Source organism: Achroia grisella, unplaced genomic scaffold, assembly GCF_030625045.1.
Source record: "Achroia grisella isolate CSIRO2021 unplaced genomic scaffold, CSIRO_AGI_Agris_v1 utg841, whole genome shotgun sequence".
NCBI lineage: Eukaryota > Metazoa > Arthropoda > Insecta > Lepidoptera > Pyralidae > Achroia > Achroia grisella.
Genome location: NW_026713039.1, coordinates 504,521 through 529,500, shown reverse-complemented (window position 1 = coordinate 529,500; position 24,980 = coordinate 504,521). Strand labels below are relative to the sequence as shown.

General features: G+C 33.0%; 2 protein-coding genes across 2 annotated transcripts; both read right to left on the bottom strand.

The window, feature by feature from the left end:
* Window positions 1-1,025: 1,025 nt before the first annotated feature.
* On the bottom strand, window positions 1,026-10,429 carry LOC131852246 (uncharacterized). Its single transcript, XM_059202897.1, has 6 exons — window positions 10,081-10,429; window positions 8,805-8,925; window positions 7,359-7,505; window positions 4,216-5,094; window positions 2,556-2,701; window positions 1,026-1,378 (listed from the first exon to the last, which is right to left on the bottom strand). Exons 1-6 carry the CDS (start codon window positions 10,220-10,222, stop codon window positions 1,332-1,334), a joined length of 1,482 nt encoding a protein of 493 aa, XP_059058880.1. The 5' UTR covers window positions 10,223-10,429; the 3' UTR covers window positions 1,026-1,331.
* Window positions 10,430-11,343: 914 nt separating this feature from the next.
* Window positions 11,344-24,623, bottom strand: LOC131852277 (uncharacterized). Its single transcript, XM_059202936.1, has 7 exons — window positions 24,534-24,623; window positions 23,335-23,418; window positions 20,938-21,064; window positions 13,964-14,031; window positions 13,178-13,277; window positions 12,348-12,475; window positions 11,344-11,767 (listed from the first exon to the last, which is right to left on the bottom strand). The coding sequence occupies exons 1-7, from the start codon at window positions 24,535-24,537 to the stop codon at window positions 11,517-11,519; spliced, it is 762 nt and encodes a 253-aa protein (XP_059058919.1). The 5' UTR covers window positions 24,538-24,623; the 3' UTR covers window positions 11,344-11,516.
* Between the last annotated feature and the right edge of the window lie 357 nt (window positions 24,624-24,980).

Genomic DNA, 24,980 nt, shown 5'->3' with positions numbered 1-24,980 from the left:
AGAATATAGACAGTTTCAAAAGAGTTAGTGATTGCACCAATAAAAGCTTACGTAACAATAACAAACTGATTTTACCTAAATGTCGTTTGGCTAAAGTTAGTAATTCGTTTTATGGCAATTGCGTAAGATTTTACAATAAAATACCAGAGTTCGCGAGCGAAGCTGCGGATTAAAGCTTCAACATCTATAAAGGAAACGAAGTTAATTAGAAAGTAATCTTGAGCTTTAGCCTGACAGTTGTGTTTGGTATAAATAATAAATAATAATGTTTTTATAGAAAAACTTTAAATACATAGCACTGACAATATTATCTGATTACATTAATAATGATTATCGCATGCCTCTTACTTGTTATACTGTAATTATTTATATAAAAAAAAACATCTATTAAAAAGAGCAACACACAAGTTTCTTGCTCATTCTTCTTGTAATGAATCTGCATTCCGAATGAGTGGTAGAATCAAAATATGACTATTCAAAAGTGCTTGTAATGAGTTTATTTGAATAAAGATTATTTCTATTTCTAGTCTAGACCAGGTTAGGCGAACCAATGGCAAGCGTGCCATATTTTGGGCACGTCGTCGATCATAAAACTGTTTGAAGAAGCTGGCTCATGCTATTTTAACAATATTTCCACCTACCTATGCCTGCGAGTCATTATTTTCAGAGATGAATAACATTAAAAACTCGGTTAGAAACCGTTTGACAGATGAATCCAGTTCAGCATGCATTTTGCTAAAAGTAACATCGTACAAGCCTGACATAAATTATTTGTCATCTAACCTGCAGCAACAGAAGTCACACTGATTTTACAGAAATTTAATTCATGCGTGTAATGAAAACAATCCAAAATGTATCTCTTTTGTTTACTTTACTTCATAGAGAGTTTTGATAGTATTTATTATTATTATTTTACAAATAATCAGAAAGTCAAAATTACTTGATGGCACGTCAATGACCCCATTAAACATTTTTTGGAAAAAATAGCACGTTGAGGCATATAGGTTCGCTTACCGTGGTGTAGACGAAACATATCTGCCCTCCGTAACCCTAAAGGGGCGTGTACACACACCTCCCCGTAACCCTAAAGGGGCGTACAGCTCCTTAAACTACAATAAACATTATGTAGCGACACCTCATCACAACATATATAACACTACAGTGATGAGGTGATAACCACCGCGCTACAGAAGTCTGGAGAACTTTTCAAAAGACATACACACATCTCACACTATGTAACATGCACCGAAATTTGTACTTTAATGAGCATTTTTGCTATCTGTCTACCCCATTTAGGATTGCAGTCTTAAGGAGTATTATTTTTATGAAAATCATAAGTTACATCTGGAATTCGGCGTTATCTTCTCTTGAATTATTCCTGAAATTAAATGAAATAAATTTAAAAAAATATATTTGTGTATCCCAGATCTTATTTAATACTAGCTTTTGCCCGCGGCTTCGCTCGCGTTAATTTATGCCCTTGGGGGTGGAATTTATCCAAATCCTTTCTTAGGGGATGCCTACGTCATAGTAGCTTTATGCATGCAAAGTCTCAGCCCGATCGGTTTAAAATTGACAAAGTTTCATACAAACTTTGGATGTCTACGTCTTAACATATACCTGCATGTAAAATTTCAGCCCGATTCGATCAGTGATTTGCGCTGTGCGTTGATAGATCACAATGTCAGTCAGTCACCTTTGAGTTATATATATTTAGATTTTGTTTTGGTATTTTAAATATAATAAATTTATATGTCTCTGTACAATGTAAAATACCCGCATCTTAGTTTTTTTTTTATGAGTAATAGGGGCTGCCTGAATACCAGCGCTGTATAGGTGCACCTCATTAAGGTTGTACTTACATATATCAGCAACAGCTGAGGCAGCTCCTATTGCCAACTTCCATGTTATTATTTATTTCTTGTTTTATGTCTTATTGTAAATTGTATTATTTGTGTTATATTGGCAATAAATCAATTATCTACCTATCTATCTATAAAAAACAAATACACAGATTTCTTCAGCGGTAAAATAAAGTGATTGATGAATTCTGAGATAAATAATAATAATCTCAGGACAATTCACACAGCGCCATCTAGACCCAAGTTAGGCTAGCTAAAGCTTGTGTTATGGGTACTAGTAACTGATACAGATACATAGATTTTTTTCGTAAATACTATACATAGACAACACCCAGATCTGACCTATTATATTTTATCTATTTATACTGGTGCCCCGCCAGCGTAAACCGTTAGCGAAGAGGAAAGGTCACCTCTGATCCCCCGTCCAATTCAAACGGGGATCGAAATTACGACGGCCTGACCCGAGGTTCGAACCTTTAGCGATGCCCTCAGACTAAAGTCGTATCCGTCAGGCGGGAGTTGGCCTTCAGCCGCTCCATAAGTCCTTCCTTTGGTTTGGAGTGTCATCTGCACTCGCCCCCTATCGTCCGGTGAAGCTGTAAAGGCCAGCTGCGGCCAACAGCATTAGAGTAGTCCGAAAAAAAGGCCGGTAAACACCGTTACAAAAATTGAGTATCGAGTATATAAACTTACTGAGATCATCAGCATGAGAGCATGACTTCAAATGTTCAGTGATTAGTACTTTGAGCGTGGCATTCTCAGTTGTCAGTGCTTTGTTCTTCTCTCTCAACTCTTTCATCTCTATCTCTTGCATCTCCATTGACTTTTTTAACCGCTGCCTGCATACAATAAGAGATAATTTATTTACAACTAGCCGTACTCGCGACTTCGTCCGTGTGGATTTAACTTTATTTTTCTAAAATAAAAGTAGCTTAAGTTACTCCTTACATCAGCTGCCTGCCAAAAAAGTCCTGTCAAAATCGATCCAGCCATTTCAGAGATTTGCCGGAACAAACAGACAGACCGACAAAAATTGTAGAAAATGTTATTTTGGTGTATGTACCGTATTTATGGTAAAAAACGGTTATTTCAATATTACAGACAGACACTCCAATTTTATTTATGTGTATAGACTAGCTTTTGCTCGCGGCTTCGCTCGCGTTAATTTATGCCCTTAGGGGTGGAATTTATCAAAATCCTTTCTTAGCGGATGCCTACGTCATAACATCTACCTGTATGCCAAATTTCAGCCCGATCCGTCCAGTGGTTTGGGCTGTGCGTTGATAAATCACTACGTCAGTCACCTTTGAGTTACAGTGGACCCGCGGTCCGGCCCCTGTCTAATCCGGCCCCCCTTGTAATCCGACATTGTCTATTATTTGTTATTAAATATTACTTTGACAATATACTTCAGAGTGCATATACATACATACATATATAACATAGAATCTTATCACTGGATCTATAATTTGTCGGATTACAAGGTACTCTTTTGTAAAAAACACAATTCGGACTATAAGGGGTCATAGTCAGTGGACTCTATAATCCGACAAATTCGATAGTCCGACACTGCCCTGCAAAACGTTTGTCGGATAACCGGGGGAATCCACTATATATGTATATAATATAAAGAATTGATTAAATAGAAAAATGACATCATCATTGGATTTATAATTTGTCGGATTACAAGGTAAATATTTTGTAAAAATTGGCATTGGTGAATTGCATAAGGTTTTACAATAAAATACCAGAGTCTGTTATAAATCTGCCAGAAAAAAGATTTAAATGTCAAATAAAACAGTTCCTTTGCAAAAAAAAAGCTTACTATAAAATTGAAGAATTCGTTAACGATAATAATGTTTTTATAGAAAAACTTTAAATCTATAGCACTGACAATATTATCTGATTACATTAATAATGAGTGCGTAGCGACTTCTATGTTGATTATCGCATGCCTCTTACTTGTTATACTGTAATTATTTATATAAAAAAAAACATCTATTAAAAAGAGCAACACACAAGTTTCTTGCTCATTCTTCTTGTCATCACAAGAAGAATGAGCAAACATCTGCATTCCGAATGAGTGGTAGAATCAAAATATGACTATTCAAAAGTGCTTGTAATGAGTTTATTTGAATAAAGATTATTGTCATATTTCTATTTCTATTTCTATATTCTATTTCTATATATAATTCGGACTATACCGCTTATAGTCCGAATTCTTATATATATTTATTCATGTATATTCTATAATCCGACAAATTCGATAGTCCGACACAATGCAAAATGATTGTCGAACTACCGGGGGTCCACTGTATATATATATAGGTTAGTAAGTATTATTATAACTTACCTATACCGTCTGGATGCCGCTACTCTACAATCTAAATCGACTTCAGTCAACTGCTTCTTCAGTTTCCCATCAGTCACCACCACACAATCATTACTTGCAACACTCGCACTATCCAGAGCCCTTCTTCTCTTAATGGGCTTCATAACTTCTCTATTAACATTTAATGGTGCTATTGGTATTTTGTTAATATGCGCTGAATTCAATATAGTCACTGGTATCAAAGTAGCTGCTGTAATTGGTAATTGATTTGTCACAGGTATATTCTGCATTATGGGTATATTTGTTTGTTTATTTGCTATAGCCTTCTTAAGTTTCTCTTTCGTATCAGTTTGCAATACAGTCCTATTCTCTGGACTGTTACCGTCAACAGATTTCATCCGAATTTGCTTACCACCGGGTAACGTGATTGTTACCGAATACTCTTCTATATTCTTGTCTATTTGAGATTTAGTCTGTGCTACTTTTCTAGTTTTATTGTCTATGGTCTGATCATTCTTGCATATATCTGATGTGAGGCTGTCTACGACGAAATCGTATGATTTCTGACTCATCATAGGTGGTATTGTCATGTATTTCGTTGGTTCGTTGAACGATACGTCCTTAGTAACATTATTAGTGTCTTTTATAACTGAATCTGTTACAGCCATTGGTCCATTCTTGCTCGTTTCGACGTCTTTGGTAATTTTTATTATGTTATTCGTGTATGACACCGTTTCGTTTAGTATATCTTTATTTCTGTCTGTATGTCTGACTTCGTCGTGTGGTTTGTCTACATCGTGCTTCTCAACTCTTCGGCTGATTGTGGTCACTTCATTTGTAAGTTTCGATATTGTTGTGGTCTCGTATTCTTTGATAACCCCCGATTCATCGCTGGATGATCTGTTAATAATAATATCTCAGGATAATTTACAGCGCCATCTAGTTCCAAGCTAAGCAGAGCTTGTGTTATGGGAAATAGACAACTGATACAAATACATATTTCAATTCACTTTGTAAATACATACACAATATACATAGAAAATACACAGAAGATAATATTTTAAGGAAGGTGTTACATATCAATGTGGATGTTTATAAGGGCAGAGGAAGGCCGAAAAAGAGATGGATGGACTGTGTGAAGATGATATAGATGATATGGTAAGAAAGGAAGTAAATAACGAGATGACTGCGAACAGGGATGAATGAAAGAGAAAAACATATTACATTGTCGATTAAATAGAAAAATGACATCTTTCTAAATAAGAACCTAGAATTGCCTCCTTGTTTATTTAAGGAAGGTGTTAAATATGAATGTAGGTGTAAGGGCAGAGGAAGGCCGAAAAAGAGATGGATGACTGTGTGAATGATGATATGGTAAGAAAGGGAGTAAATAACGAGATGACTGCGAACAGGGATGAAAAGAGATGTCGATTAAATAGATGACTGTGTGAATGATGATATGGTAAGAAAGGGAGTAAATAACGAGATGACTGCGAACAGGGATGAATGAAAGAGAAAAACATATTACATTGTCGATTAAATAGAAAAATGACATCTTTCTAAATAAGAATTGCCTTCTTGTTTATAAATCAATTAAATTAGTCACGCCGTCTTAATCATTATCTAAATGATTAAGTTGCTATTTTAAATAATTATATTCTTACTTTACAATTTAAGTTTAAGTGTGTGAATACAAACCACCGATTAGCACTGTTCAAAATCTACCCTGTACCATCGTAAGCACAGATTATTATATTAGAGTCCGTTAGTTTCTGTTCCCGCGCTTTTACTTCCCCTCCCTTACATATATATACATAGTACTTTCCCTAATATTTTGGTAGCAGAGAGTATTTTCCCTAACAAGCACTAATTCACACTGTCGGCTGTAATCACTATTTCATTGTCAGATTATTGTCATATATTTATGTGTATGGTATATTTTTGTATATATATATTTTTGTGTATATTTGTAGGAATATTTATGTATTTACATGTGTCTATATATATATTTATTCATGTATATTCTATAAAATATTATAATATTGTTTGCACCGCCAACAACTTATCTCTGCACAACTCATGGTTGACTGGTAGAAAATGCCATTAGGTGTTAAGTCCGCCATATGTACTTTTTACCTGTGTATGACGTGCATTAAAGTTATTTAAATAAATAAAAATAAATAATTCAATTAAATAATCAAATAATTACTACACATTACAATCCCTTTCGCCCCGGATATGATGTTATTAATTTACCATGATGGGGTAACTGACCTGACCTCATACTCATCTCGTCAACCTCCATAGATGCCCCGCCAGCGTAGACCGTTAGCTCAGGTGAGGGCACCACTCCATCAAAAATAAAACTAAAACTAAGGGTCCACTAAATATAATTTTGACTACTGCTAATTGACTACCTGCTAATTGTGGTAACTCACGGTATAAGTACACAGGTAGGGGGATACATACATACATACATACATACATACATACATACAATCGGGGAATATAGCGATAGCAGTTGCATCAGTTGCTCTTTTTTTTTCGTTTGTTGTTTATATTGTATTTTTTACATTGCACTGAATAAAATATTTTTCTTTCTTTTCTTTCATCGTCAGGAATTGCTGCAACTCTCTTAACACGTTAAACGCCATTGTAAAAATGACAAAAATATTTTTTTTTTGTATAAAAAAAAATATTTTTATGACATCGGTAAACGTTAAAACGTATTTATTTTTTAATTTGGGATTGAAATTTTTTAAGAAAATAAAGAAAATTCATTTCGGTCACCAGTTGACCGCCGTGGCGCTGTGGGACAAAAACCACATTTTCTATTTGCGTGCGCCGCGAGCTTATGAATGAGTACTGTTGTTGAGCGACGATCCGGTCATTTTAGTACTACAAATGTATGAAAAAATCACGCGCCGGCGCTCAACACATCTCTACAGGTCTCTGAGGTCACGGGTGACCTACATGGCGTTTAACGTGTTAAAGGAAGGAAAAACAGCTGATTCTACTTTTAAACTTCCGCTATCATAGACTGTTAGCGCAGACGAGGGCAGCACTCCATCAAAAATAAAACTATAAGGGTGCACCATTCCACTATCATCCCTTCAAAAACAAACTATAACTAAGGGTCCACTGAATATAATTTTTAAGACTACCTGCTAATTGTGATATTACTCTGGTTGTTGGTGGTACTGTACAGCGCTGAGTCTGCATGGTCGGTTAAGGGGAACACCATCTGCGGTGTGTGAAGGTCGTCGGTCGATGGTGCAATTGCTGATGACTCCATGGGTGGTAAGCCATGCCTGTAAAGATTATGAGGCATAATAATAATCATTACATAGAATAGAATAGAAAGAATAGAAAATCATTTATTCAAATAAACTTAATTTAAGCACTTTTGAATAGTCAACATTTTTTTTTAAATCTACCGCTTATTCGGAAAGCTGTCTCATCACAAGAAGAATAAGCAAGAAACTTGTGTGTTGCTCTTTTAAACAATCCTTGTAAGTTCACATTTTACAAGTCGAAACGTGTGAATACAAACCACCAACCAGCACTAATTTATTTAGGCTCAAATATAAAAACACAATAAGATTAAATCAGTCGTAGTGATAAGAGCAGACCAGTCCCTACAAGCAGCACTCGTTCACGAGTATGACGGATGAGCCAGCCATCACTGCGCTCGACATAGTATAAAACTGTCCGTCCCTATGTATGCTTAAACCTTTTGAACTACGCAACGGATTTTGAAGTTGTATTTTTTAGTAGATACGAGTGATTCAAGAGGAAGGTTTATATGTATAATAAATGTACACCCGGGTGAAGTCGGGGCGAGTAGCTAGTATAACATATAGGGAAAAATTATAATACAAAAAAAATATACGTTCATAAGCAGCTAAAATGTCCTACATAAATAAATTATTTATGAATTTGAATAATAAGTGTCCTAGAGTGACTTCGTGACTTCGTCCGCGTGGAATTTAACTATATTTTTCTTAAAATAAAACCTATCAAAAATAGTCCCGCCAAAATCGGTCATACCATTTCAGAAATTAGCTGAAACAGACAGACAGACAGACAAAAATTGGGAAAAATGTTATTTTGTTGAATGTACCGTATTTATATTCATATGCATGTAGTAAAAAACTGTTATTTCAATATTATAAACAGATACTTCAATTTTATTTATATGTATAGATGTTGCCAATTACAATAAATTGAATGGTCAGTTTGTTTGCAACTCTATTCATATAAAAGAGATAAATTCAATTATATCATAATTTGTTATACAGAAGCTATAATAAATAATATTAATCTCAGGACAATTCACACAGCGCCATCAAGACCCAAGTTAAGCTAGCTAAAGCTCGTGTTATGGGTACTAGATAACTGATACAAATACATAGATATTTTTTTTGTAAATAAATACATATTATACATAGAAAACACCCAGACCGATACAAACAATCATACTCATGAATACAAATGTTTGTAACGCGCGAGCTGCAACTATTGGATGTAAAGCAGTGTGCTAAACTACTACACCACCGAGGTTGTGTGTTGAATGAATGTTACAATTAAGTTGTCTGTGTAATACTCACTTGACCGACTCCATAGCCCTCTTGAATCCCTCATCGAAGGGGTTCTCCTCACTCTGCAGGTCCAGGAATAACCCCACCTCTTCACAGTTTCTGATGAACCGCGTCGGAGTAGGGGTCTGATCTGTAATAGCATACTCAACTGAGATAAAGATACTATTACTCACTAAATGGTTACTTGAATGACGAGCTTGCATGGCAATAGTTATTCATGCACGGGATTTTAATTTAATGTTAGACATAGACACCTATGTTACAATACATGGACTTTGGTGTTAGGCAAACGCAATGCTCCACCGCTGATGCAGCGGAACGTGCACCAGCACCGGCAACGTGACTTCGCGGTTGCGCAAATGTGCAACCGAACCTGGTTTCTGCCCGCCACTTCTATTCATATTCACTTTCCAGTCCAGCTGTCCCCAAGTATCGTTTAGAAAAAGTCAATAGGTCTTTTATGGGAATTGGTATAAAAATTTACAATAAGATACCAAAGGATATATTCGAATTACCCTTAAATAAATTCAAAACATCTGTTAAATCATATTTACTGAGCAAAGACTATTACTCACTAAACAATTACTTAAATGACGAGCGTGCATGGCAATAGTTGTTCATGCACGGGATTTTCATTTAATGTTAGACATAGACACCTATATAAATATACTTTGTAAATAAACTGGCTTTAAAAAAAATTCAATGGAGTTTCTTGCCAGTTCTTCTCAATTGGATCTATATACCGAACTGGATGGTAGGGGAATAAAATAAAATTAGAATGTAAAAATTTGACTATCATAAGCGGCTGAAATGTCCTACATGAAGAAATTATTTTTTAATTTGAATTTGTAATTATTATATAAAAACATCTATTCAAAAGAGCAATATGTAGTTATGAGTATAAGAGTATGTGTAATTATTAACATACTCAGTGATGATATCTTTATCTTTTATTGTAGGGACTGGTCTGCTCTTATCACTACGACTGATTTAATCTTATTGTGTTTTTATATTTGAGCCTAAATAAATTAGTGCTGGTTGGTAGTTTGTATTCACACGTTTCGACTTGTAAAATGTGAACTTACAAGGATTGTTTAAAAGAGCAACACACAAGTTTCTTGCTTATTCTTCTTGTGATGAGCTTTCCGAATGAGTGGTATATTAAAAAAACTGTGATTGATTAAATTATTTTCTATTCTATTCTATTCTTTAATCTCTATAGGTTGGCAGTTTGACATTACTTCGGTTTTGGTGGTGTTAACAATTAACTAGTTATATTACTTACCAACAAAAGCAGCTTTCTGCTCCTGTCCAAACTGCAACATCATATCATGTTTCTTCGTATGCACATGTAAGTGATCCTCATTTGTGAATGTCTGTCCACAATCAGCTATGGTACACGCGAACGGCTTCTCAGGCTCCACCATTGTGTCTTTTATTCACAATTAAACGAATAACTAAGTTTAAGACCTTAAATATAAGATCAACAAGTTATCAACTTCAATAAATTACTTCACATAGTTCTTTTGTAATAAAATTATTATGTATTTATACAATTCATATGACGAGGGTTTAACTCGGTTAAAATGTAATTAAAACTTTGAAATAAATAAAACATATTTTTTTTTGTAAATAAAGAAACATATTTTATCACAATTTCATGTACGTGCTGCTGATAAACTGACTGATTGTTTTTTTATTTTGTTTATCATAAAATGAAAAGGCAAAGGGAACTGTGCCTATACAGCCATGTACCAGACACGGTGTCATTCAGATATTTTAAATATTTGAAATTAGACTTTAATAACACAGGTATAAAGTGGACTTTCCAAAATTTTATAATTTTTGAGTTATACCAATATTATAATAAATGTGCGATATGTCTTTTTGATATTCTAAAGATTCGTAGTTGAATTTATATCTTGAATTGTTTATATAATGTAATTGAAAAAAACAAAATAACAATTCTTAAGCCTCCTAATAGTTTCTTAAAGTGACTGCATTCCCGTTAAACCCAAAAATCCTAATCTTAGGAATGAGGGAATGCTGTATCTTCTATGTGAATGATAATATTTACTATAGCTGTCAATGTCAATAGTTGCAACTTTAGCCCATTTCAGTGAACATTTTAAGTAATTGGCAGTTTTCTAAACAGGGTTGTCATCCTATCGTCGATTCGGTTTACTAATTACTGCTAATTACTTTACTCATTGGCTTTAGTAAACCAGTATTTAGTATAAAAATAATTCTTATTCCAAATTGTCAAGTAATACGTCATATAAAAGACCTAAATATGTTTCATTATAAAGTTTAATTAAGATTTACTTTTTTACTACCGCTGATTTTTTCTCTTAATATTTCAATACATTTAGGTCAGAGAAACAAGATGTTAAAAGAATGAATTTTCAGTGTTACCATATTGACGTAATTTTATTAATATGAATAATGATTTCTATGCGCTGTTGCGTGATTGTTTAATAAAACTAAGAATAATAGTTAACATTTATTAGATAATAATAATAACAAATCACAATAATAATGCTATATTTATTACATAACGTATAACGTAACAAAAACACAGCAACAACAAAATAAATTGAGTTACATAAGCATATCATTAATTTATTTGCATTGATTTAGTTTTTTTTAATGTGAAAATATATTTTTATACTGCTTAAATATACAAAGTTATAATGTAAGTGACATTTATTTATCTTGGATTTATGACGAATTAAACAGTAACTTCGGATTTGACAATCCTTTGACATTATTTGAGAAATACGATGTATATTTCTCTGGAGTATAACCGTGTATTTTGACTTGGCTGTGGGGCTGGTAGGAGCCCGTTTCCCGCGCTAAACTTCTATCAAATAAGGGGTACACGGTTGATCGTTTCTTTCTCGGTGATTCCTGCATTTGCTGGCTGGGGTAAGGGTCTACATATCGCCTTCCGTTAATATCGCTGCCATCCGCTGTCGGGAATATCGTTGGCTAAATTAATGAAATACTTTTTATTAAAGTATTTTGTACATTTTTATCGTATGTTAATAATTAATAGTAACTTGTATTCATAAAAATGAATTCATTTTAACAATTTAATAGATATTTAGTAGATTTTCTGTTTGAAAGATCGAAAAAAGATAAATAGTATAATTACTTTTTTTGTTAAGTTTTTCCCGTTTCAGGGAAAGGCAAAAGGACTCTGCCCATACAGCCATTGTCGTACGTAGATTCCATATAATCTCGTAGTTTTTTGTGATAAGTGTGAAGTGATATATTAAATAGGCAAAGCAGTATAGTATCGTTCCCAAATGAATGTGTTATTCATAATTATTAACAAATTTAATTAATATTCTCCAATTTAGCTAAATTACGATGGGACTTTCATGAAATTAAATAATCATTTATATTTATAATGAATTAAAATTATATATTTAATTATAAAATGAAACATTTCCCACGAATACATAGATATTTTGCTACTTGTTGAGTATTTTTTAATTGATCACCACTGAGTTGTGTCACCGCTTAATAGTACTTTAGCTTGCTTGCCTGCGCCTCTGTTGTTGAACATCCCCGGAGCTGGTTGACCTTGGGGCTCGTTGTTGATGGTGTTTTGCTGGATAGCACCCATGCCTACGACTGCTGGGTTTGGCTCATTCTGTTGTCCTTTCCATGGCCTAATAGAAGAAATCAGTTCAATGTTTATTTTGTTTTTTTTTTATACTACTATGGTGGCAAACAAGCATACGGCCCATCTGATGGTAAAGGAATACCGTAGCCTAAGAACGCCTGAAACACCAGGGGTGTCACGTACGCGTTGCCAACCCTTAAGAAACCTTGATATACCCTTCTTGAAAAACCCCATGCTGTAGTCTCGTGAGAAAACCTCGGCAGGAAGTTCATTCCACAATCTAAGTGTACGCGGGAGGAAGCTCTGAAACCGCACTGTGTTTATTACTTTTCTATTGTTAATTAATAATATCTAAATAATTACTTAAAGTGCATTTTTTTTAATACCTAAACATAGAAAATACTATCAGTTACTCGATACTCATTACGCGTGAAATATAACTCTTTTTTATTAAAATGAAAGTACCTTAAGTTATTCTTTATAACATTACCTATTTACGAGTGAAAGATATTAGGATCATATCTTTCAATTCCCTTGATTATTTTATATATGAAATCCAGAAGTGATATGTCGTCTTACCTTAAGGGTATTATATCTCAACATACCTAACAAGAAAAGATAAGAAAGTTATGACCCCCCGCGGATCTCCATAGTGCTTACGTAATACTTGAATGGCCCCTTACCACCAGGTGGGTCGTGGGTCGTCTGACTGTTGGTCATTCCTATAACTTAAAAAAAATCTACTCACTTGTCAGGGAAGAGTTCGCCTGGTTGGCCTCTGGTCTGAACAATCCGTTCACCATTGAGTTCTACGACGCATCTCAAGCGGGCGCAACAGGTAGGAAATTCTGGCAAGAAATTTAGTTAATTAACCTTTATAAGAATTATCCGTACCCCCTTAAGAAGGTGATGGTTGGGGGTTCAAATTGAATGAATAGAAAAGAATAGAAAATGAACCAGATGAGTCTCTAAGAGGGTACAGGTTGAGGACTCGTGGCGAGCCCCTTTAGCCTGGCATTGACTCCGGGGCCGAACAATCCTCGGGGGACTAGATGTAAGCTCTTTTATATGTAAAGAATTAAAAAGAAATAGGGTATTAGGATTACAATATACAGCTTAAACTAACTTAAAGACTAGTGCCATTATTGAGGTTTTTTTTTAATTAAAGTTTTGCTTTTAGTTTTTTTTTTACGTATATAAACAGCTCGACCTAGATGGCGCCGTATACGTAACAGCGCCATCTAGACCCAAGTTAAGCTAGCTAAAGCTATGTTATGGGTACTAGATAACTGATACAAATACATAGATATTTTTTTCGTAAATACATACATATTATACATAGAAAATACCCAGACCTAAAAAACAATCATACTCAAATGAATATAAAATATTTGTGCCGAACCAGGAATCGAACCGGCGACCATCGGAAGTAAAGCGGTGTGCTAAACCGCTAGACCACCGGGGCTTATACATAATGTCTATAAATATAATATGAAAGAAATAAATACAATAAAATCATACAAACAATACGCACCAACGTTTTCATCCTCAATATATTCGTGACATTCCAAGGCGTTCTCAGGAATTTTGGGCTTGCGACACCTAGATGGATGGATGGACAAAATGGATGTTCATGAAAATCTATGAATAAATAACCCTGGACAATTAACACAGTGCCACCTAGTCCGATGGTAAGCAGAGCTTGTGTTATGGGTACTAAACCAACTGATATAAATATTTAGATATTTTTTTGTAAATACATAGAAAATACCTAATATAAACAATCATACTCGTGACGTGCGAGGAATCCAATCTGTAACTATTGGATGTAAACTTTTTTTTTATACTACGATGGTAGCAATCAAACATACGGCCCATCTGATGGTTAAATGGCTACCGTAGCCTGTGATCGCCTGAAACACAAGGGGGGGAAACGGGGTCAACGGCAGCAAAATTCGAAAAACTTTGGATAAACTTTGGATAAACCGGGGAAGTATTGTTTTTATTTATATGTTTACCTTTGATTGAGTAATCTATTTAATCAATAAACTACCTCTTAATATAAATACTTTCTTGCTAATCTAAATAATTAGATTGTCATCAATTCATCACATGCTATAGATCGTTTGTTATATACAAATTCTTTGAATGTTGTTTTATTTATAGAAAAATAAGTATCTAGATTTACCATTTTTTACTCATTTTATTCCTAAAGTAATATTAGAAATATTTAACAATAATTGCGACTTACAAAATACACTCCTAACTACCTACATAATAGTACTAACGATTCGTTTATTTTGTCTTTACTGTACTCCCTGACAATTTCTAGTATATTTTCTTAATTAATAATTAATACATAAATATAAAATAATACACAACTACAAAATTGTTTTATAAATTATTAAATTGTCAAGTAATCTTATATATTAACTCCCTAATCAGCCTTACTAAATTGTATATTTTCAATACTCATCTGTTTTATCTTTACTATGTTTCCAGTAAAAATGGTCACTCGCAGTAAGGACTTGGATGTGAAATTGAAGAAGGCTTTACAGGAGTTAAAAGACAAGAAGGAACTATGTGACAAATTAATTCAGGAACGGGATGAGGGGGAGGTAGAAATATCAAATATAGTACATAAAAATACTATATTAAAGCAAAACTTGGCTGAATTAGACTGTAAATTTCAAAATGTACAAAAAGAACGGGATCAACTGCAGTTTCTTGTCGACTCCTTTGACCAGTGCCGGAATGCTCATGACTGTGCACTCAACCGCATCCATGAATTAGAATGTGAATTGTCAGAAGCATATAATAAAATTAACACATTGACCACAAAAATGGGAGACCAAGCAGCAGAAAAGACTATGACATTATATGCCGAGTTGATCGAACAAAGTGTATGTGATGAGCCTGACCCTGTCCACTCCATCTCCGACACACAGAAGCCTTTTGTACAACAGAAGCGAGTAAGGCACCCTCTAACTAATTACAATAGTAAGAATTATAGAAAAATAAGCAGACAAATTAAAAGATTAAGAAAATCTTTCAAACTTAATCAAACTGCCTTATCAAAATTAGTAAAAGAAAAAGAATTTAATTTTGAAAAACAATTAGAATATTATGAAAATCAGTTCTGGACCCATAAATTACAGTTTGATACAAATACTACAAGGTTATTATTGCATATAAAAGAACTGGAAACATCATTGGATGCTATTAGTGACAAGTACTCACATGCTCAGTTTCAAATATCAAAACATAATGTTGTGATGAAGGAATTGCTTGAATTTAACTCAAAAAGTGAAAGTGGAACATCAGAACAACTGTCACAGCAACATGCAGACTGCAACACTATGTCGGGCAATTACACATCACCTTCATCAACATCCATTGTCACTCCGGAACAAACAAATATACTACCCAATGTTGTTAGTAGTCACCACACATGTAAGAATAACACTGTAATATATTCAGATAGTATAGGAATAAATCTAGGATCGCTCATGAATAACTGTTTGAGTGAACATATCCAAAACAATTGTATGCCGAATGCCCCATTTAATTATATAGTTGATAGAATGTTAAAAAATCAAAATAGTTATACTGAATACACAACTATTGTGTTATTCATTGGAAATAGTTTAGGTATCACTCAAAATGATTTGATGAACTTATTTGAATCTGTCTCAAATATGAGAATTAAAAAATTTGTAATATGTACATTTCCATACTCAAAATCATTATCAAAGAATAGAAATAATTATATCTTTAAACTTAACACTCATATATATAACATGAGCTGTTATAATGACAACATTCATTGTTTTGATACAAATAAATTTGTAAAAAAATTTACATTGACTAAAAATATTTTGTATTTGTCACATTTTGATAAAAGACATATAGCTACTTTGTTAGCTTATAATATACACAATCCTGTTATAAGTAGTATAACGGGTATTTATTCTGACTGCACAGTTTTTAGTAGTTTTACTAATGTTTCTGTGCAAGAATCTTTAAACTTAAGTTACAGACAAAGAGAAAGCCATCACAACTAAATTTAGTACATCAAAATATTCAAGGCTTTCTTGGCAAAGAATTAGAGATAGAATTATTTATAAGTAAATTTAATATTGACATTGTATGCCTCACAGAACATTGGTTGAAACAGTCCAACATGGTATTTCAGTTACCAAATTATGAAATATTGAGTACATTTACTCGGCAAATTTCAATTAGAGGTGGTTCAATTATTTTATTAAAAAATAACATTAAAGGGAAAGAACGTAAAGATATTGTAGCCCTTTCAAATGAATGCATTATAGAATTATCATGTGTAGAACTAGAGAAACACATAATTATATGTGTGTATAGGCCTCCTAACTCAGACTATGAAAAATTTGAGTCTACCATGGAAGATGTACTGAAGTTAGCATTCAAAAGTAACAAATTTATTTTGGTATGTGGGGATTTCAATATAGATCTTCTTGTTGATAGTCCTATAAGTAATAAAATTAGAAACCTTTTTAAAAGTTTTGATCTGGATCATATTTTCTTTGAACCTACTAGGATTACATCCACTACGGCAACATGTATTGATAATATATATTGTAATTTTAGTATTTTAAATAAATCGATTATAAATAGATTGCCGTCAGACCATTGTGGACAAATAGTAACATTCGCATGTAATGAAAAAAACGAGATTATGTATAAGTTCTACAGACCAACAACAGCATTTAAATTACAGAATTTTAAAAACAGATTAAATGGAAGTTTACCGTTTTTGATATTTGGTAATATTGATCCAAATATATCATATAATCGTTTTTTCAATATAATAAAAAATCATTTTGATAAAAATTTTACAGTAAAGAAACTTAAAGTAAATAATTCTAAGTACGCTGAATGGTCAACATTAGGTATCAATATAAGTAGGGAAAATATGTATCAATTATATGATATTAGATCATATTTGCGTGATCCTATATTCTATGAATATGTCAAAAATTATTCAAAGTTATTCAAAAAAGTATGTAAGGCCGCCAAGGCACTTTATTTAAAGAATAAAATTAAGTTTTCTAAAAATAAAATAAAAACTACCTGGAATATAATAAATACAGAAACAGGTAACATTAAGTCGCGCCAGTCAGAATATGAGTTAAAAGCAGAAAATGGCGTTATTATTGATAATAATGAACTAGTTGCTCAAACTTTTGATAATTTCTTTTCAACAATACCTCTCAAAGCTACGGAAAATTTAAACTCGTCACCTAGTTTAGCTGAAACATTATTAAAAAATACCATAAATCCTTGCGTTCATGACTTTACTTTTCATCATATCAGTTGCTCCTGTGTGATAAAAACGTTCAACGCTCTCAATCTAAAAGGAACTGAGGATATCTGGGGTATGTCAGTTAGAGTCATGAAAACTGTAATAAGTGAAGTTGCTTCACATTTAACTGAAATATTTAATATGAGCATTGATCAAGGTATTTTTCCAGATCTAATGAAAGTGAGTAAAATAATACCGCTATTTAAATCTGGTGACAAAGACAATATATCAAATTTTAGACCTATCTCAATTTTACCAGTATTTAGTAAGATTTTTGAAAAGATACTACTTACACAAATGTTAGCTCATTTTAATACACATGATTTATTTCATAAACAGCAATTTGGATTTATGAGTGGACGGTCTACTACTGATGCAGGCATTAACTTAATACAAAGTATTTTCGGTGCCTGGGAAGATTCACAGGATGCCATTGGTGTCTTCTGTGATCTCTCTAAAGCGTTTGATTGCGTTGACCATAGGATATTATTACGCAAACTAGAGCATTATGGAATTAGAGAAAAATCCTCAGAACTCATTAGATCATATTTGCGCGATAGAATTCAAGTGGTAGACATTAAAGGAAGCAAGTCCAAGGGGTCATTTATAAAAATGGGTGTACCACAGGGTTCTATACTTGGCCCATTTCTTTTTCTTGTTTATATAAATGACTTACCATACCAGTTTCAAAACATACTTGACATAGTATTGTTTGCTGATGACACATCACTTATTTTCAAAGTGAAAAGAAATACAAAGGATTTTAATAATATAAATATTGCTCTTGAGGATGTTCTAAACTGGTTTACATCAAATAATCTAGCGCTTAATTCAATGAAAACAAAATGTGTTAAATTCTCTTTACCAAATGTAAAACAAGTAACGACAACTGTTAGTATGAATCATCATGTTTTGGACTTTGTTGATGAGACTTCGTTTCTTGGTATTGTAATAGATAATAAATTGCAGTGGGGTCCACATATATTCACACTAGCTAAAAGACTAAGCTCGGCTGCTTTTGCTATCAGAAAAATTAGACAATTGACTGATACTGCAACAGCGAAACTAGTGTATTTTAGTTACTTCCATAGTATAATGTCGTATGGTATTATATTGTGGGGAAGAGCGGCTGATGTAGAATCAATTTTTATATTACAAAAAAGAGCAATTCGTTCAATATATAATTTACCGTGTCGCGAATCTCTTAGAGAACGCTTTAAAGAAACAGGTATTCTTACTGTTCCCTCTCAATATATATATGAAAATATTATGTATGTACGCAAAAACTTAAATTTATTTCCAAAAAATAGTCACTTACACGCTTTTAATACAAGGAATAAAAATAAATTAAATATGCCTAGTTATCGTCTCAAAAAAGTAAGTACATCTTTCATGGGACATTGTATACGTTTTTATAATAAATTGCCAGATAGTGTTTTAAATTTAAGTGAAGCCAAATTTAAGATACATGTAAAAAAAACACTTTGCTCTAAAGCTTATTATAAAATAAACGACTACTTAAATGACTACAATGTGTGGACTTAATTACAATTTTAACTTTTGTTATGAGGCATATAATTTTTCCCATTGACATGGATAATGTAATAACAATAAAGAAACTTATTATAAATTTTGTAATGACATATTGTAAATTAAATAATGTAAATTTAATATTGTAATGGGTGAAAACTGTGATCGGTACAGCCTATGCTGTAAATAATATAATTGACGTAGTGGAGTAACCTGAAACAGTCATGCTCGCTATAAAGTTCAAACTTGTGGCGGCGTGGTGGGCCGGGTCGATGTGCTCCCTCAAATATGGTTGAGTACAATGATGGCTGGCTCATACGTCATACTCGTGAACGGGTGCTGCTTGTGGGGACTGGTCTGTTCAGGTTGTGAACACTGATTAAATTTTTTGTTCTTTGCGATAGCATATGCTGGTGGTCACTCTATTCTCCCAAATTTGAATTTTAATAACTGTATTTATCATAAACATGTTCCACTATTATTTGAAAAAAATTACGAGCTGAGTTTCTTGTCAGTTCTTCTCATCTCGATATCATTCCGAACTGACGGTAGATTTGACATATCATAAGAGTCTGTAATAGACCTACATGAATAAAGATATTTTGAATTTTGAATTTTGAATTTTGGGTATCACGAGCGCGTTGCCGACCCTTAAGAAACCTTAACATACCCTTCTTGAAAAATCATTAATTGTACCTATACAACCATCTGGTCCGTCGAGCCGGATAATTTAAGTACTACATTCGAACCTACTATCCTATCCTGATCATCTGGATGAATGGCGGTCTTCCACAGTACGGTTTTCTAGAAACTTTTTGCCTCGCACAACCACATTGTGGAATCACCTTCCAGCAATGGTATTTCCGAACCGATACGATATTGAAACCTTCAAGAAACTAATGAAAATGGTTACCGTAGGCTGTGAACGCCTGAAACACCAGGGGTATCCCTTGCGCGTTGCCGACCCTTAAGAAACCTTAATATACCCTTCTTGAAAAACCCCACGCTGTAGTCTCGTGGGAAAACCTCGGCAGGAAGTTCATTCCACACTCTAAGTGTCTTGTGTGACATCCGCATCCGCATCGATTATTGCGGATGCGTAAGTGGTTGCGGATGTATAAATCAATGCGGAAGTTCCGCATTTGCGAATGTAGATGCGTATATTCGCGACGTCCCTGATTTGAAGAAAGATTTCTATATTGCAACGAGAGACTATTATATTATATAATTTCTTCTTTCACTTATATGTATTTTTCACTTCGAGCATCTAAACCGAACTGGTCTGTGCACACAATATGGTGGTTCTTTTTAAAGTCAGTAGGTAGGTGGGACTGTTATGGTCAAATCAGAACTTATATCTTGTACTCAATAATAAACATGATTGTATCAAACTTCTAGAACGTACATTTTATGTCATAATTATAATTAGATTTAATCTTTACTATTTATATATTTACTTTACAGTTTATAAGCATAAATAATATTTATTAAATAAAAATATATTGTTGTGGTTATCTCGCTCAAACCAGATGGCGTTGTAGTCGCTGAAATCTGCTTTAGCGGGGCAAGATGGCGAACGGTTGCCGTTGGCGGGAACACTATCTATTTACGTATTAACAATTAGTATATGTACTAACCCAACCGCAGCAATGAAATACTTCCCATCTCTGATCTCGCAACGGTAACGGTGACACGTGTAGTGGTCCGACCACTCCTGCCACGGTTGGTAGCCTTTCCTCGAGTATTTATCCACGCAGGCTTGGTCTGCAAATGTATATTTGTACAGCCCTCACTCTATTTAATAAAAGTGACAAATCATTTATTCATGCAAGACATTTAGCGACTATGAAATTGATTTAATAATATAAATTAATCTTGTTTTGGTGCTGAGAATAGGTACTCATCCCATCTCACCTTCAAATGGTGTACATCACAACCCTACTTTGCATATCCCACCTTATTTATTAAAATCATAATGATTCAATGATTCAATTATATATTTATAACAAATACTTTGTATCATAAATTATATTATTGAGATATATATGTATGTATCTCACAGTTATTACTCCGTCATATACCAATAAAAGAATCTATAGTTACTACATATACACAACAGGTTCACCGATACCAGACTTTCACAAATTATTATTTATATGGCCAAATGATTGAGTAAATTTTATTGCGATATATATGATTTGTTAGTTATACCAATAAAAGAATCTACTAGTTCAATTATACAACAGCAGTATTTTATAAGAGAGAATGAAATTGTTTCTTCATGTTCGAAAAATCATTTCAATTTAGAAAGGGGGGGGGGGGGGGGGTAAATCATTTCTATCGATAAAACACTCGTTGCCAACATTTTTGATAAAAAGTAAAAACGTATAATCTTTTAATTTATTGGTTTGTTACACTAGTTTGGTTTGAAACAATTTTTATTGTTCAAAAATTACAAAATATACTGCAGTATATAGATCCAATTGATTAAGAACTTTAATAAAGAAACTCAATTGAAAAAATTACTTATTTTATATTATAATTATAATATATTTCCTACCGTCCAGTTCAGTATATAGATCCAATAAATGAGAAGAACTTTTTAAATTTGTAAGAAACTCAATTGAATTACAAATCACAGAGCATCATAAACGTTGTATTCCGTTCACAGAGCACTTATATTATAATTATAATATATTTCCTACCGTCCAGTTCAGTATATAGATCCAATTGAGAAGAACTAGCAAGAAACTCAATTGAATTACTTATTTTATATTATAATTATAATATTTTTCCTACCGTCCAGTTCAGTATATAGATCCAATTGAGAAGAACTGGCAAGAAACTCAATTGAATTACTTATTTTATATTATAATTATAATATATTTCCTACCGTCCAGTTCAGTATATAGATCCAATTGAGAAGAACTAGCAAGAAACTATATTGAATAGAATAGAATGAAAATCATTTATTCAAATAAACTCACATTGAAGCACTTTTGAATAGTCATTACATTTTTTAATCTACCGCTCATCGGAAAACTGTCTCATCACAAGATTATAATTATAATATATTTCGAATATAGCAAGAAACTTGCGTCAATTGCTTATTTTAAATAATTTTATTATTACTTTACATTTTTAAGTTTAAGTGTGTGAATACAAATTATAATTAGCACTAATTCTATTAAATAGAAATAAAAAATGAATAAAAATAGAAATAGATAAATGAAGATGAAAAAAACTCAATTGAATTACTTATTTTATATTATAATTATAATATATTTCCTACCGTCCAGTTCAGTATATAGATCCAATTGAGAAGAACTAGCAAGAAACTCAATTGAATTACTTATTACATAGAAGTCCCCTGTGATATATCTCCCGTCCAATTCAAATGGGGAAGTATGACTGTGCGTCTGTTTGTTTAAACGACTGACCGGACTTTAGTGAAAGATGTGAACATAAATTGTGTCAGGTGAACAGACATATACTTACCAGCTTAGCCCGCGGTTTCACCCGCGTTTAATTTCAATAAAAAATATAGCCTATATGTTATTCTGATGCATAAGCTATATTACTGTAAGTTTCATCCAAATCCGTTCAGTAGTTTTTGCGTGAAAGAGTAACAAACATCCATACTTACAAACTTTCATGTTTATAATATTACTAGCTGCGCCCGTGAATTTGTCCGCGTAAATTGACGATACTTCCATAGAACGGTAGGGGTAAAGTAAAATTATAATGTAAAAATTTGACGTTCATAAGCGGCTAAAATGTCCTACATGAATAAATGATTTTTGAATTTGAATTTGATTTTGAATTTGAACCTTTCATATTCCCTTTCAACCCCTTGCAACACTTTTTTCACATTAAAAAGTAGCCTCGTCAAAAGTCCTTTGTCAGGGTCTAAACTATCTGTGTACCGAATTTCATTTAAATCGGTGCAATGGTTTAGGCGTGAAAGCGGGACAGACAGAGTTACTTTCCCAATTATAACATTAGTAAGGATTAAGATGAAAATATCGACTTACAGCTCACATCTTCAGCAAATATTGCAGGTGCCACTAAACAAATACTAAAAAATACAAATAAATACATTTTCGCGCCACCAACACCTGTAAAATAAGAAAATACAAAAAAAAAACACGTTAACTATACAAAACTTGGAAATCAACTGATCATTATCCGAGTGGTTTCAGGTAGAAATACATTTCGTAATGTTTAATATTTGTAAAACTGAACATCAAGTCATAATCAGTGTCCGAAAAATATTAAATATTTACGTTGAACTGGCCGAGATTTCCGTGAAAGAGTCAAAACATGAGGATTCGTGTGGGAAGATTTTTAGTTATTTTAATGTGGTGTTACGAGAAACTTTCTAGTTGATACATCGGTTACACATAACGTACAAAGGTGACTCAATAATTTCAGTACACTCAGGTTGATGAGGTTTAGAATTATTACATATTTCCTAAAATATGGTCGAGCGCAGTGATGACTGGCTCATCCGTCATACTCGTGAACGAGTGCTGATTGTAGAGATTTAATCTTATTGTGTACTTTTATTTAACCCTAATAAATTAGTGCTGGTTGGTAGTTTGTATTCGCACGTTTCGTATTGTAGAGTGTGAACTTACAAGGATTATTTAAAGGCAACACACAAGTTTCTTGCTCGTTCTTCTTGTGATGAAACAGCACTTAGGGGGGGTCTTTGCTTTGCTTGGGGGGTGGGGAGTCTAGGTGATTATTACGATATGATACGATTACAATAATCTTTCCAATAAATATAGTCCATAAATGTTGATAAAGTCATCCACATATTAGGCTGTTCGCGATAAAAGACACGATTTATTTATTTGTATAACAAAATAAGAAAAAATTTGAATGGTTCAATTTATTTTTTTAACCTAAACAATGGCAACATTTCTGCCGATAATGTGTATTACTAAAATAGGACTTGTATCCGGAGTCGTAAAATATATTAAAAAAAAAAATGTATTGTATTTATTTCCAAAAAAATTGAAATTTCTAGTAAGTTGTTAGTAAAGTCAGTAATGTGAATATGATCGCATTATAGCAATGTACCATGTCAGGTTGACCCCACGCGGCTCCTGGAAACCGTCATGATAAATTCTTGGTGAATTTGCCACTACTAACTGACCTGACTAGACCACAGATAATTGAAATTCTAAGAATGAGTTGCTTTAAAATACGAATGTTAAAATCTTACCCATTTTCCTTTTATTATAATATAATAAATATCATAGTATACAAATATTATTTCACTATATAAATATTTTTATAATTAAATCAATAACTATTTTTTACAGTCAAATCAAATTGTAGCAATCATTCCAACGTAACGTAAAGGATTATAATGGCGATGGATTGTTTTTTTGAAGTACATTATTCTTCATCGTGATGTTTCTGTTTTGAATTTATAAAAGTATATTCTAGGAATCTTTCATTGTGGTTATGTTTACGATTGTGTTGAATATGCATTGTGTAAGATTCAAATGCTGTATAAAACACTTTCTTTGTAAAAATGATTATTATAAAATTGAAGAGTTTGTAAATGATGTTTTTGTAGAAAAAACTTAAAATTCATAGCGCTGACAATTACAATTACATTTACAGATTACGCAAAGAATGAGTGTGAAGCGGTTTCTATGTTGAT

What these genes read in the sequence shown, in the direction of transcription:
- LOC131852246 (XM_059202897.1), bottom strand. Translation starts at nt 10,222, where the DNA reads ATGGTGGAGCCTGAGAAGCCGTTCGCGTGTACCATAGCTGATTGTGGA. An exon ending in AGGGCTATGGAGTCGGTCAA is followed by an intron (nt 7,506 to 8,804) that starts GTGAGTATTACA and finishes TAATCTTTACAG; the next exon opens with GCATGGCTTACCACCCATGG. An exon ending in GCGGCATCCAGACGGTATAG is followed by an intron (nt 2,702 to 4,215) that starts GTAAGTTATAAT and finishes TATTGTATGCAG; the next exon opens with GCAGCGGTTAAAAAAGTCAA.
- LOC131852277 (XM_059202936.1), bottom strand. An exon ending in GGCGAACTCTTCCCTGACAA is followed by an intron (nt 12,476 to 13,177) that starts GTGAGTAGATTT and finishes TTCTTCTATTAG; the next exon opens with GCCATGGAAAGGACAACAGA. An exon ending in GTTCAACAACAGAGGCGCAG is followed by an intron (nt 11,768 to 12,347) that starts GCAAGCAAGCTA and finishes TATTCCCGACAG; the next exon opens with CGGATGGCAGCGATATTAAC.